General features: G+C 34.4%; 1 protein-coding gene across 4 annotated transcripts in view; it reads right to left on the minus strand.

Annotated features, from left to right (window-relative positions):
- CEP83 (centrosomal protein 83) overlaps positions 1-14,645 on the minus strand; it is a 132,808-nt gene that overhangs the window by 64,965 nt on the left and 53,198 nt on the right. For all 4 annotated transcript variants that reach the window (XM_059186530.1, XM_059186528.1, XM_059186529.1 and 1 more), the window contains exons 4-5: positions 6,320-6,412; positions 3,748-3,879 (exon numbers count right to left, since the gene is read on the minus strand). In XM_059186530.1, the coding sequence (XP_059042513.1) occupies positions 3,748-3,879; positions 6,320-6,412 (225 nt within the window). The remainder of the gene's footprint in view (positions 1-3,747; positions 3,880-6,319; positions 6,413-14,645) is intronic.

Here is a 14,645-nt window from a genome sequence, read left to right on the forward strand (position 1 = left end):
TGGAATGAAAGGACAAATATCCAATTGTCCAGTAATTAACACTGTTCTTGCATAACCAATCAGGAAGTATAAAGAAAAGAACTTTAATCTTATCAGAAAGTTTTACTTTTCTAGACTCTATTTATTAATAATGGCTTCTTAGCTAGCTGTTTATCTTCAGATTTCTCCATAAAAGATATTTAAATTGGGAAAATTAATGATGCCACTGACCCCTTAAAAACTTTAGTGAATATTATTTGGTCTTCCATGGGTGAAAAACAGATTAGTCATCAGATTTCAGATGCAAGTTTCATTCTTTAGAAAAACAATAAAACTAAGAAACTAGAGAATGCCAATAATTATTGCCAGATAAACATCAACATTAGATTTTAAATGCAAAATATAAAATAAAGCACCAGTATCCTTAACCTCAGTGGTTATTCTTTAATACACTAAACCAACATTTTAGACTGAAAATCTTTATCATTCCTATTTTCCACAAGAAAATTTTTAAATGTAATTCTTTTATGTCTATCATGATTACAGATTTAAAACCTTTTGTCATCACAAGTAGTATAAATTGACAGATCTCTTAACAAAATTAGTTGCTGGATGGCTCCTAACTACCAGAGATTTGAAATTGCCACACCAAACTACAAACTTTGTGCTGGTAGTTGGGGTACCTGAGTTCTACCATAAACTTGGCTGCTGACTTTTTGTTAGATTTTGGGCAAGTTGCTTACCTTATGCTTCAAGTATCCTCATTTTAAATGGATAAAATAATACAGTTCTGTCCCATCACAGTGACTATTATAACAAGAGATCATAACAAGAGATTATAACAAGAGGTCATTAAGCAACTTAAAGTTGTGAAGAAGTTTTTAATAAAAAATCCTAGGGGCGCCTGGGTGGCTCAGTGGGTTAAAGCCTCTGCCTTCGGCTCGGGTCATGATCCCAGAGTCCTGGGATCGAGCCCTGCATCGGGCTCTCTGCTCAGCAGGGAGCCTGCTTCCCCCCTCCCTCTCTCTCTGCCTGCCTCTCTGCCTACTTGTGATCTCTATCTGTCAAATAAATAAATAAAATCTTAAAAAAAAAAGCCTATTTTAAATATTCATAGTTTTCTAGTATTGTATTACCAATGGACTCAAATGTTCCAATGTTCATATAGCTTCTTATATATCAAACAATCATGAAACAGTTTGCCCACTGATTAAAAACAAATATTGTGGAAATATCTATGCTACCTAGAGCAATCTACATATTCAATGCAATCCATATCAAAATACCATGAACTTTTTTCACAGGGCTGGAACAAATCATCCTAAAATTTGTGCAGAACCAGAAAAGATACTGAATAGCCAAGAGGAATATTGAAAAAGAAAACCAAAACTGGTGGCATCACAATTCCAGACTTCAAGCTCTATTAAAAAGCTGTCATCATCAAGACAGTATGGTAATGACACAAAAACAGACACATAGGTCAATGGAACAGAACAGAGAGCCCAGAAATGGAACCTCCACTCCATGGGCAACTAATCTTCGACAAAGTAGGAAAGAATGACCAATGGAAAAAAGACAGTCTCTTCAACAAATGTGTTGAAGAAATGTGTTGAGAAAATGGGACAGCCACATGCAGAAAAATGAAACTGAACCATTTTCTTACACCATACACAAAGATAGACACAAAAAGGATGAAATATCTAACTGTGAGACAGGAATCCATCAAAATCTTAGAGGACAGAACACGGGCAGCAAGCTCTTCTACCTCGGCTGCAACAACTTCTTGCTAGACAAGTATCAAAAGGTAAGGGGAGGAAGGGCAAAACTGTACTACTGGGACTTCATCAAGATAAAAAGCTTTTGCACAGCAAAGGAAACAGTCAACAAACTAAAAGGTAACCTATGGAATGGAAGAAGATATTTGCAAATGACACTACAGATAAAGGGCTAGTAGTCAAGATCTATAAAGAACTTATGCAACTCAACACCTAAAACAAATAATCCAATCAAGAAATGGGCAGAGGACGTGAACAGACATTTCTGCAAAGAAGACATTCAGATGGCCAACAGACAAATGAAAAGATGCTCAAAACCACTCGGCATCAAAGAAATACAAATCAAAAGCTCAATGAGATACCACCTCACACCAGTCAGAATGGCTAAAATTAACAAGTCAGGAAATGACAGATGTTGGCGAGGATGCGGAGGAACGGGAACCCTCTTAATACTGTTGGTGGGAATGCAAGCTGGTGCAGCCACTCGGTAAAACAGCATGAAGTTTCCTCAAAAAGTTGAAAACAGAGCTACCCTATGACCCAGCAATTGCACTACTGGGTGTTTACCCTAAAGATACAAATGTCGTGATCCAAAGAGGCACATGCACCCCAATGTTTATAGCAACAATGTCCACAATAACCAAACTATGGAAAGAGTGGAGATGTCTATCAACAGATGAATAGATAATACACAACGGAATATTACTCAGGCACCAGAAAGGATGAAATCTTAACCATTTACATTGACGTGGATGGAACTGGAGGGTACTATGCTGAGCTAAGTAAGTCAAAGAAAGTTGATTATCCTATTGTTTCACTCATATGAGGAATTTAAGAAACAGCACAGAAGACAATAGGGGAAGGCAGGGAAAAACAGAATGGGAAGAAATCAGAGAGGGAGACAAACCATCAGAGACTCTTAATTAACTATAGGGGAGAAACTGAGGGTTGCTGCAGTGGGGGTGGGGTAATTGGGTGGTGGGCATTAAGGAGGCCACATGACTTAAAAAAAAAAAAAAGAGAGCGAATAGGATGTGATGAGCACCAGGTGTTGTATACAACTGATGAATTACTGAACTCTACATCAGACACTAATAATGTTCTAATATGTTCAATGTTGGCTAACTGAATTTAAATTCAAAAATAATAAAAAGAATAGACCTGTTTGATCCAATTAGTAATTAGTAAAGAAAGGTGAGTATATTCTCATTCTTAATTCCAAATAAAGATGATGCAATAAATAAATAATGCAGGTGTGTTTACACATAGAATATTTCACATAACTATAGATACCAAGCTTTTTTTAACATATTCCACTAGTATTAGATTTTTTATTTCAATATAACAGAACTGATATATTTCTTTCTTCTTGAAAAATCACATAAAAGTCCATAAAGAATGATAAACACAAATTTTATTTTTGACAAAAATTAGGAAATGAAACATAAAATGAGTAGAAAGGCTGCCCAAGCAGTAGAGATAGAGTAGGGGAACATGCTACAGGCAGCAGAGAGAAAATTCTGCAGTTGTAGAAATCAGAAAGAACAAAATACACTTCTTGAATGTGATGGGCACACTCTAAAGTATAAGCCCCTTATTTCTGTCAGTAGAAACAAGGTACATGGGCTGATAGCCAGAGTTCTCCTCATGTGGTTTTGTTCCAAAAAGTAGAGGGGGACAGTGCTACATAAAAATTCATATAAACAAACTATATGTGCAAAAAGAAATTTAACTCTCTGGCTATGGAAGATAAGAGACTGTCTACCTCCATTGACTGGGGCAAAATAAAGGAGGAACAAAAGAGGAAAAGCTAACAGCCAAAAAGAATGTTCACCAATAAAAATCTTAATATAGAACAGATGAATATCATGCCAAATACTTCACCACTAATTAATGAAACTTAATTATGCAATTAACTAACTTAGAATTTACAAAAAAATCATAAAATTTTATTGACTAGAAGAAGAATAACTAAACCAGTATAACCACTCACCTCTGATTCATATTTTATTTTTTCTTCTTCTAAAATACGTGCAAATTCTTCTTTCTGGTGTTCAAATTCTGATTTGAGAAATGTATGTTCATAGCGAAGCTTATTATATTCAGTTCTATACTTTTCCACTTCCTAAATTAAAAGGAGACTATAATTTATGACAAGTTTATAAATGAAATTTGTACTCACTCCAAAAATCACTTTTGCAAATATAATTTTGAAGTACATTATATTGAAAGCCATTCTAAAAAGCAAAAAATAAGCTCAACAGAAATATAAATAAATCCCGGAAAATTCTTATGACAAGTATCCTACATACAGAATCAGTACATTCTTGAGAAGGTGCCAATAAAACACATTACCATTCAATTTACCCTATTTCCTCACTGATTCTCATAATAATGAAAATGAATAGCACATCAGAAGTTTTGACCTGTAGGCCTAATAAAATAATATTTAATAATGTAGTATACCTTTCTAAATTAGTTAACTTTTTAAAATTAACTCTATAGTAAAATATAAAACAGCCTCCTAAAAGACAGGATGAATTCTAAGTAGATAAAAGACTATTTGAATATTTAGTGTAACAACTTAAGGTTCAATCAAGTATTATAATGATAGTTCAACATACCAGTCTGAAGAATATATGTAGCACCAAATTTCCTGACTAACTAGGAACACATGCAGATCTCTGATATGCCCCAATTCTGCTAACACTACAAAAGTTGCTGGCATTCTAAAGTCAGTAAGAACTTAGGCAGTAGAGAAGATTAAAGAGACACTATTTCAGCATTCATCAGGAAATTAAGATATAAAAACACCTTCTAAAATATTCAGCTCACTGTAAATCTTTGGTTGAATGATTTCTCTAAGCCAGTATACAAACCAAGAAAATGGGTTTTATGATTTTATTAAAAATATACTTAAACAACAACAACAAAACCATTTATTTAACTAGATCACCTACCTTAGGTCTAAGTGGCTTTAAATCCAAAATTTAAGTCTACTCCCAACCATAATGCTTTGGTTACCCACCAGGATATTCAAACGATGACCTTACAAACCAGTAAGTCATTTATAAAAGTCATGTATAAAAAGAAATTTATAAAAATGGAGAGTAATATTCAGTTTAATTCATTCATTTATTCATCAATGCTCGGGAAGAGTCCAAAACCTCACCGAATGAATACTTCTATTATAAAAGCATTCTGCAACATACTATATAATCTACATAACAAACCTGTTTTGTGCAATGGCAGCATCACTAGACTACAGCTTTCCAAAGGAGGTCCATTTTGAAGGGGACAATATTCATGTGCTATATATAAGACCCAGGCTATTCATTAAATAAAGTTGCATTATATATATACATATATTATATATATATGTCTGGCATAGTACTTAATATAGGCCATCTTTTCCTATTTCATTTATTAAACAGTTAATTATATTTTACAAACATGAAATTTCATGAGAGGAAGGAAACATTTCAATCTGAAGGAAAACTGTAACAATTTTCTATTTTTCTAGGGTTGCATGAAAACACTCTTTCATTCCACAAATATTGAGTACCTACTGTATGCTAGGAACTTAGAATATACAGTGAACCAAACAGATAAAGGTTCCTTCTCTCATGCAACTTACATTCTAGAGATGGTAATAAAGAAAATAAAAAATAAGCACAATAAATATACAGCATATTAGAGGATAAGTAATAGAGAAAAATAAAAAGTATAGCAGGGTAAATGAACATCCAAAGGTCTAAGAAGTGAAGGGAGAGGCAGGAAGCAATATTAAATAGAGACACACACTGTTCACAAAGTAGGCCTCATTGAGAAGGTGATATTTCAGCAAAGACTTAAAAAAGTTGAGGAAGGGGCACCTGGGTGGCCGAGCTGCTTAAGCCTCTGACTTTGGCTAGGCCAAGTTGAGCTCCCTGCTCAGCAGGGAGTCTGCTTCTCCCTCTCACTCTGCCCTCTACCCCCCTGCTTGTGCTCTCTCACACACTCTCTCTCTAATAAATAATTTTTAAAATCTTTAAAAAAAAAAAAGAGAGAGAGAGAGAGAGAGGAAATTGGCTTAGAGATACCTGGAAAGATACTATTCATGTCAGAGGTAACAGTTATACCAAAGATCCTTTTTTTTTTTTTTTTTAAGATTTTTATTTATTTATTTGACAGACAGAGATTACAAGTAGGCAGAGGAGATAGGCAGAGAGAGAGAGGAGGAAGCAGGCTCCCTGTCGAGCAGAGAACCCAATGTGGGGCTTGATCCCAGGACCCTGGGACATGACCTGAGCTGAAGGCAGAGGCTTTAACCCTCTGAGCCACCCAGGCGCCCCTATACAAAGATTCTTGATTTGTTTCATTTCTGGAGTGCCAAAGAAACAACAAAGAGGCCAATAAGAATGGAAGAAAGGAAGTCAGACAGATAATGGGATCTGATCTTGTGCAGCCCTAAAAGCTCCTTAAGTTAGAAGGGGAGCTACTGCAGGGTTTCTGAATAGGGGAATGGTGCTTTTGATCAGTCACATAAAGATAAATGCACAGTTCCTTCTATATAAATTACTTACTTCATCCAGATTCCTAAAACGTTCTCTCATTGGAGTTTCTAATTCTTGTTGTATTTGGGCTCGTAACAACTCCAACTTTTGTGGAGTTAATACCTAGTAATGCAGAGAAACAAAGAATTCTAAATATAAAATCACAATATTAAAGAATTCACCAAATTTTAATGCTTAATTATAACAATAAAATCCAATTCATAGAAATTTCACTACATACCTAATTTTACAGTAACACTATATAAACAGAACCATCATTTGAAAGAATACTTGAAGGCCTCAACTTCAGGCTCTCAAGAGACATCAACAATTCCATTAACATGAGATAAAGATTAGTCACTGATTATTATTATTATTATTATTATTAGAGATAACTATGTTGGCAGCTAAGGTTATCATGTTTTATATAATGGCTAATTATATTTCCATTTCCTAAAGCAATCAAAATAAAGGTATAATAATTTGGTACACCACAGAGAATTATTCAGACTTATTTTCAATCAGAAAAGGCTGACTTTTACTCTAGCCACCAAAACAGGGCTCCTCCCTATTAAGCTGTCTTACAGAACTCATATTTCAAAAAGTGATTAAGTATTTACATAAGCTCCTGAAGGACAAACACAGTCTTTATTCACCATGATGTGTTCCCAACACCTCACACTACTGCCTGGCATACTGGCTCACTCAATTATCAAATACTGGCTATAAAAAAAACAAACAAAAATCCGGTTTGTACTTACACTAACCTCTGAAAACATTTATTCATCAATACTCCAAATAGTTCAAAAACTTCACTGAATGAATACTTGTTATATATAAAGCATTCTGCAACTTACTATATAATCTATATAACATACTGTTCTAAATACCTTCCATGCATTTACTAACTTAATTTAATCCCTGCAATGATCCTCAACATAGCTAAATTATCATCCCCCTTTTTTATAGAAACGGAAGCATACACAGAGTCTTACTTTCTAAAGATCACAAAAACTCACAAGAAGCATTTCTGCCCCATAAGAAGTTCAAACTCATGTGAAAATAACATACATACAAATAACTATAAAAATAACTAATATAGGCTTATCAGACTGGTAAAGACCAACAGAAAAGATATTAAGTAGAGAAATAGTGGCACATGAAAGGAATGGGAAAACTAAAGTTTAGGTAGAACAAAAACTTAAGAATGGAAAACATTTTAAATTCTCTGGGGAAAAAAATGTTCCTCAAAGGTAACTTACAGGCATTTTGCATTGAACTGCACTAAGCACTACAGACAATTTAGAATCCTGGATCCTTCTACATTAACGCTCTCTAAATACTGTGACAATCAAGGCTGCGCTGAAACATTTCCAAATGTCATTTAGCTCCAGAGCTAAATCCTGGCTGGGAAAAAAGGGAAAGAGGTGGGAGCCACAGGCAGAGGATTCCCAAGTATCACGTTCATACTCTTATAATCTACTTAGTATTCAACAGTAGTTACTTAAAATTTTTTTTAACTTAAAATGAATAAATATAATTAGATACATAATTCAAACAAAAGAAGTATTAAAAAACTAAGTCATCTTCCTTCATTTATCCAGTTTCCCTTTAAGGAAACAATCATAGCTTAAATTTCTTATGTATCTTTCTTGAAACAATATATAAGCATATATATATATATATATATATATATATATATATATATAACTTTTTAATTTTTACATAAAGAAAGTCATACTATACACATTATTTCTTCTGTACCTTGCTTATTCACTGAAGGTATTCAAGCTTAAGAAGGGCATCACCATATCTATATTTTAGGAAGAAGTTTGATGGATCAAAACCATGGTGAGTGTTGCATCCTCACATACCCGTCAATACTTCCCACTGGGGTGGGGGTTGGTGAGGAGGAGGCAGAGAAAGGCAGTGAATGGAGCTGGGAAATCAGATAGAAAGCTCTTCTTAAAATCTGGTTTAATATGTCAAGAGTCTGGGTGAGAGTATCAAGAGTCCAAAGAGAGAAGGGGTAGTAATTAAAAGGTAAAGAATAATGGAATACTATGCAGCCATCAAAAGAAATGAAATCTTGCCATTTGCAACAACGTGGATGGAACTAGAGTGTATCATGCTTAGCGAAATAAGTCAAGCAGAGAAAGACAACTATCATATGATCTCCCTGATATGAGGAAGTGGTGATACAACATGGAGGCTTAAGTGGGTAGAAGAAGAATAAATGAAACAAGATGGGATTGGGAGGGAGACAAACCATAAGTGACTCTTAATCTCACAAAACAAACTGAGGGTTGCCGGGGGCAGGGGGTTTGGGAGAAGGGGGTGGGATTATGGACATTGGGGAGGGTATGTGATTTGGTGAGTGCTGTGAAATGTGTAAACCTGGTGATTCACAGACCTGTACCCCTGGGGATAAAAATATATGTTTATCAAAAATAAAAAATTTAAAAAAAAAAAAAAGAATAATAAAGATCAAGATAAACCTTATTTAGATCCTGTTTCAAACAAACCAACTTTTAAAATAAGCAAAACTGGGGGCACCTGGGTGGCTCAGTTGGTTAAGCATCTGTCTTTGGCTCAGGTCATGATCCTGGGATCCTGATCCTAGGGTGGAGCTCCAGGTCAGGGTGCCTACCAAACGGGGAGTCTGCTTCTCCCTCTGCCCATATCCCATGCTAGTGCTCTCTCTCATTCTCTTGCTCACTCTCTCTCTCTTGAATTAATAAATCTTTAAAAAAAAAAATAAGTAAAACTGTGGGATAATTAGGGAAATGTGAACAAAGATATAGTATTAAAAGATATTAGGGAATAAATACTTTAAGGTATGATAATGGTACTGTGGCTATGCTTTTAAAGGAAAGACTGTCTTGCTATATAATAGAAATAAATATACTAAACTACTAGAGCTGAGATAACACAATTTGCTTCAAAATAATCCAGAAGGGTTGAAAGACAGAGCAGGGATGTCAGAAGATAAAACAAGACTGGCTAAGAGATGGTAAGTATTGACGGGTATGTGAGGATGCAACACTACCACCCTTTCTACTTTGGTACTTGTTTGAGATTTCTGTAATTAAAGGTTAATTAGAAATAAAAGTGCTTCCACTTCCAACAGATGGCATAATAGAGATCAGATTTATTCTCCTACATAAAACAAACAAAAGAATAAACAGAAATCAAATGTTTTCCAGATACTGGGCATAATTAAGCAGCAAAGATCTTTGAGAGACAAACAACAAAGAGAACTAAGCTTCCAGGCCATGTATAGGAAGGGATATCCAAGCAGGGTCTGATGACTCTCTGATTTAAGCAAATGGTACTACAAATCCAGGGAGAGCAATGCGGCTAGAATCACAAGCAGGGTAGCAGAAAAGAACATGGCACAAAAACAAAATTATGAAGATCTGCCAAAGGCTCATTCAGAAGAGTACCCCAATCAGCATATGCATGTAAGGAAAATATTTAATTAAGGCCAGGAAAAGAATGACCTGAAAGAATTAGGTGAGTAATCTGACCTCACACAGAGCCAAGAATAGTTCCTTTTTCCAAAAGCCAGACTGAAAACTGTCATTTCATTGAGAAATGAGTACTCAGAAGGTTCTCAGCAGTGGCAAGTAATGAGCACTAAGCATTATTCTGCTCTCACTTAGCAAATCTTCAAAGCAAACCTCCAAAACATGAAACTCTTTCCAAGTAACTGTTCCAGAACAAAGCTCAAGAATATCAGAATACAAAAATATCTAGCATAGTAAAATTTACTATGTCTAGCCTCCAATAAAAATTTATCAGGCATGCAAAGAAGCAGGAAAATATTACCCAAAACAAACAGGAAAATCAACCAAAACCAACCCAGAAGGGATACAGTTGTTAGAATTAACGAAGATATTAAAATAGTTATTATAACTGAATTCCCTATGTTCGAAAAGCTAGAGAAAAGACTGAACATGGTAAGTGGATATAAGGAAATTATTAAAAAGACCTAAATCGGACCTCAAGTGTAAAAACTACAACTTCTGAGCTGAAAAATATATACCATATGGGATTAATGTAAGATTAGATACTGCAGAAGAAAAAGATCAGTGAACATGAAGACATGTCAAAAGAATCTACCCAAAATGCAACAAGGAGACAAAAAAGATTGAAAGCAAAACTTATATGTATTCTTACTTTAGTCCTTAAGTCAATAGGGAAAATGTACCAATGGAAATATAAATCAACACAAAGGAGAAAAGAAAATTGAAGTTAGTAACTAACCAAAAGTCTTATAATCTATAAGGTCTCTGATAAAAAAGACTCTCAACAAGATTTTTTTTTTAATCTCCTAAGAATCTTACAAAAAACAAGCACACATGCATAAGAAAAATCCATCTTCCCTCCAAACCCCTGCCAAAGCACATATACAACAAAGACAAAAAATTAGATTATTTTCTTCATGCCATTTTAGGAGAAAAGTACACTGTGTCCTAGACTTCTAATGGAATACTGCCACCACTTATCTCAAAAGAAACTTATAAGAATACTTTATCATACAATAGTCCATGTGTCATTACCTATACTAAATCTATATTACACCAACAATTATCATGTTAAGAATATAAAATAGACCACTGTTTTTCAAAAAATTTTTTTCTAAGATTTTATTTATTTATTTAACAGAAAGGGAGATCACAAGTAGGCAGAGAGACAGGCAGAGAGAGACGGGGAAGCAGGCTCCCCGCTGAGCAGAGAACTTGATGCAAGGCTTGATCCCAGGAACCTGAGATCATGACCTGAGCTGAAGGCAGAGACTTAACCCACTGAGCCACGCAGGCGTCCCTCAAAGAACATTTTAATCTAAGAAGGCAGATATTGTTGTGTCAGAGATTATTTAAAAAAATGAAAAACTGAATAATAAATTTAGTTCTGAGCTTCCTGGCAGCCAAAGAAAATGGGAAACATACTGGGTTATATAGTTTCCATTGCCTGGCACAAAGAAAGCATATGAATTTTTGGTAAAGTAACTTTTAAAATTTGTAACAGAAATATTATCAAACAACTCATATTTTAAAAAAAGGTTCTGCTAACATGGTACATAATAACAATATAAAAATAGCTAACATGTTCTATTCATTTTCTACATCAAAGCACTATACTAACACTTTCTATGCACTGTTTCATTTCATCTTTACCATCACCCTCTAAGTTAGGCACTATTATTATTTCCATTCACTACAACTACAGCAGTGACACAGCAATATTCTTTAACTGACTATCTTTGATATCATTTTTCTATAAATGCCAAAGGGATATTAAATCTAAGTTCAGAAAAGGCATTTTGTAGGTAAAAAAGATAATACATGTATATCATCTTTGATATCTGAAATATAATCATCTTTCAACTGAAAATCATCTGAAAATAATCATCTTTCATAAACATTTATTATTTTTTATTATTGATTCTACTTTGTTGAATTAATTTTATTCAATTCGCAATTTGTATAAATTGCTAACACCCATAGAGCAAATAGCTAAATTTGGTTCCAACATGAATATATAAATATATAAATCTTTATTTTAGCTTGACTTTCCCAGATAAATATCATAGAGAAACCACTTATGGTTTATCTTGAAAAAAAAGAAACCTTACCAGACAAATTAGATTTGTCAGCAAACACCGGCAAAGTTACCCCATGGAGAAATGTCCAAAGTTATTTTGTGTAGACCCAAGGAACAGTGTAAAAACCAAAAGAGAGGCTACATGGAAGATGATTTCATTTCAACATGAGAGGGAAAATACTTAACATACTCCAATCCATGAATGGAACTGGATCACTTTAAACATTTATGAGGTTCTCTCCCACCGAAAGCACTGAAGCAGAGAATAAAGATCCTGTGTGACAAATGTTCCAAAAAGGAATTCGGCTTTGAATGGTGTATGAGTTTCCTAGAGCTCTGACAACAAAACACCATAAACTGGCTATCTTAAAAAAAAAAAAAAAAAATCCAGAAATTTATTGTCTCACAGTTCTGGAGCCTAGAAGTCCCAAAACAAGTTGTCCGCAAGGCCACACGCCCTAAAGGGAAGGATCCTTCTTTGCCTCATCCTAGCTTCTGGCAGTGTGCTGCTGATCCCTGTTCTTCCTTGTCAGCTGCAGCCCTTCAATCTTTGCTTCTGTCATGACAGGACATTCGGTCCCCCACCCCTCACCCCTCACCCTGTGCTTCTGTCTTTGTCTCTGTTCTCTTCCAGAAGGACACCAGTCACATTGGATTAAGGGCCCATCATCCTTTAGTATGACCCTCATCTTAACTAATTACATCAGCAAAGACCATTTTCAAACACATTTTGAGATACTAGATATTAGAAGTTCAACATATTTTTTTGGCAGACACAAGTTAACTCATTACAGATAGGAAACAACAAGAGGTACTAGACATTAGAAGTTCAACATATTTTTTTGGCAGACACAAGTTAACTCATTACCGATAGGAAACAACATCATTGACTCTAAGATGCTTAAGCTTTAGGTAGATATGAGATAAGAAATAACACTATTATACATATGAAGAGAACAACAATTACGAATCATTCATTTATTCTATTTCTTCAAGGCATTCATTCAACAAATATTTGCTAATATATTATAAAATATATAAATACAAACAAATATACCTGAGCACTGGAGACACACTGAAAAGAGGTCCTGCCCTTATGGAGCACACATTCAAACAGAATAAATGCCACCACTTTTGAGTATCGACATGTGTCAGACACTGTACTAAAAATATACATGTTATTTCATTAGTCCTACAAAAACCGCCGTTAACAACTTTTATCCTCTTTACCACATGACAAAACTAAGACATAAAAACAGATGTTTGTTGAAGGTCTTCACTTCAACACTGGTGACCTGACCTTTTTTTTGTATAAAAATGACCTTTTTATCTTACATGACATTTTTTGTCTTGAAGTAAATTTTATCTGATATTAGCATAATTACTCTGTTTTTTCAGAGTAACAAGTAGACATGCTTATTTGTACCAAGCACATGCAAACAATAAGCTAAAGAAGACTACAGTGTTTATATCTACAATGCCAAAAGAATACTTTGAATTCCTTGGGGTCAGTACTCACAGATTCCCATTTCTATGGGCCTCTCAATTTTTGCAGAACATATATATCTACCAATTCTATAGGCTCACATTACATTTGCCTATTCAACTCATATTTCTGAGATTTTTGTTTGTTTAAAATGTCCCAAATACACTTAGGAATAAAACACCACCATACAGGCTCTAACCTAAGCTTAGTGGTACTTTTCCAAACAATGGAACAGCTCAAGAAGATACTGAATAACTGACTTCTAACACTGCTGTGAAAGGAATCCATGAATTGGATGATATGTCATACTAGATGACTTGAAAACATAGCTTTTTACTCTTATCAATTTATGACTCCAGTATTAAAAATACCTTATCATTTGTGCCAAGCACTAGATAAACAGAAATACACAGCTGGTGCCATTTAGAGATTAAATGAATACAGGAAAATATAACTGCTAATATCTACTAATTTGAAATTTATAATAAGTTTGACTGGTGCTACACGAAGTTTAGCTTTGGTCCCCTTTCCAGGCAAATGAGAAATGAAACAATAGTCAGTACTATACTTTGCTTTAGAAACTCCATTTACCCTACAATGCACACATAAGTTATGTGCACATATTATTTTTATAGTCTTTTAAGAAGTCCCTTAAAAAAACTATCAGTCTTATCAACCATACCACAGTAATAAATAAATTTTTTAAATAAATATCAGTCTTTTTTAGCTCAGTTTCACTTATAATACTTAAAGGAAAATTAGTAAAACTTTCTTTAAAAAAATATTTTTAACTCTGAATATGCATCAATTCAAACTGGCCTTTCCCCCAGTTATTCTGAATAGTGAAATACTTAAATCAGAACAGGTACTTTAATACAAATTTACATGAAACAACAACTTCATGGCTAAATTCCACATGGTAGCTAGTATTCCAGAATATATGAAAGAATATTAAATTATACCACATGGACAACAGCAAAATATTCATTACGAATATAGGCAGAATTTGCCAAATTTACCAACATCTGACACTTTTTTTTTGTACCACAGGGGCAAAAGGCAGGCCTTCCCTTCTTGGGATATGTTGCTTTGGCATGAAGATTACTTTGAGGTAAAAGCAATCAAAACCCAGCAGATTTAGGAAAAGCTCTTTACCTCCCTCTCAACTGCCTTAATTTAATTGGAAAGGAGAGCCTACATCAAGAATAGAGCTATTAATCTATTTATCTAAGAAATCTATCTGCTTTTAACAGAGCAACA

The sequence above is a fragment of the Mustela lutreola genome, chromosome 8, assembly GCF_030435805.1.
Source record: "Mustela lutreola isolate mMusLut2 chromosome 8, mMusLut2.pri, whole genome shotgun sequence".
Taxonomy (NCBI): Eukaryota; Metazoa; Chordata; class Mammalia; order Carnivora; family Mustelidae; genus Mustela; species Mustela lutreola.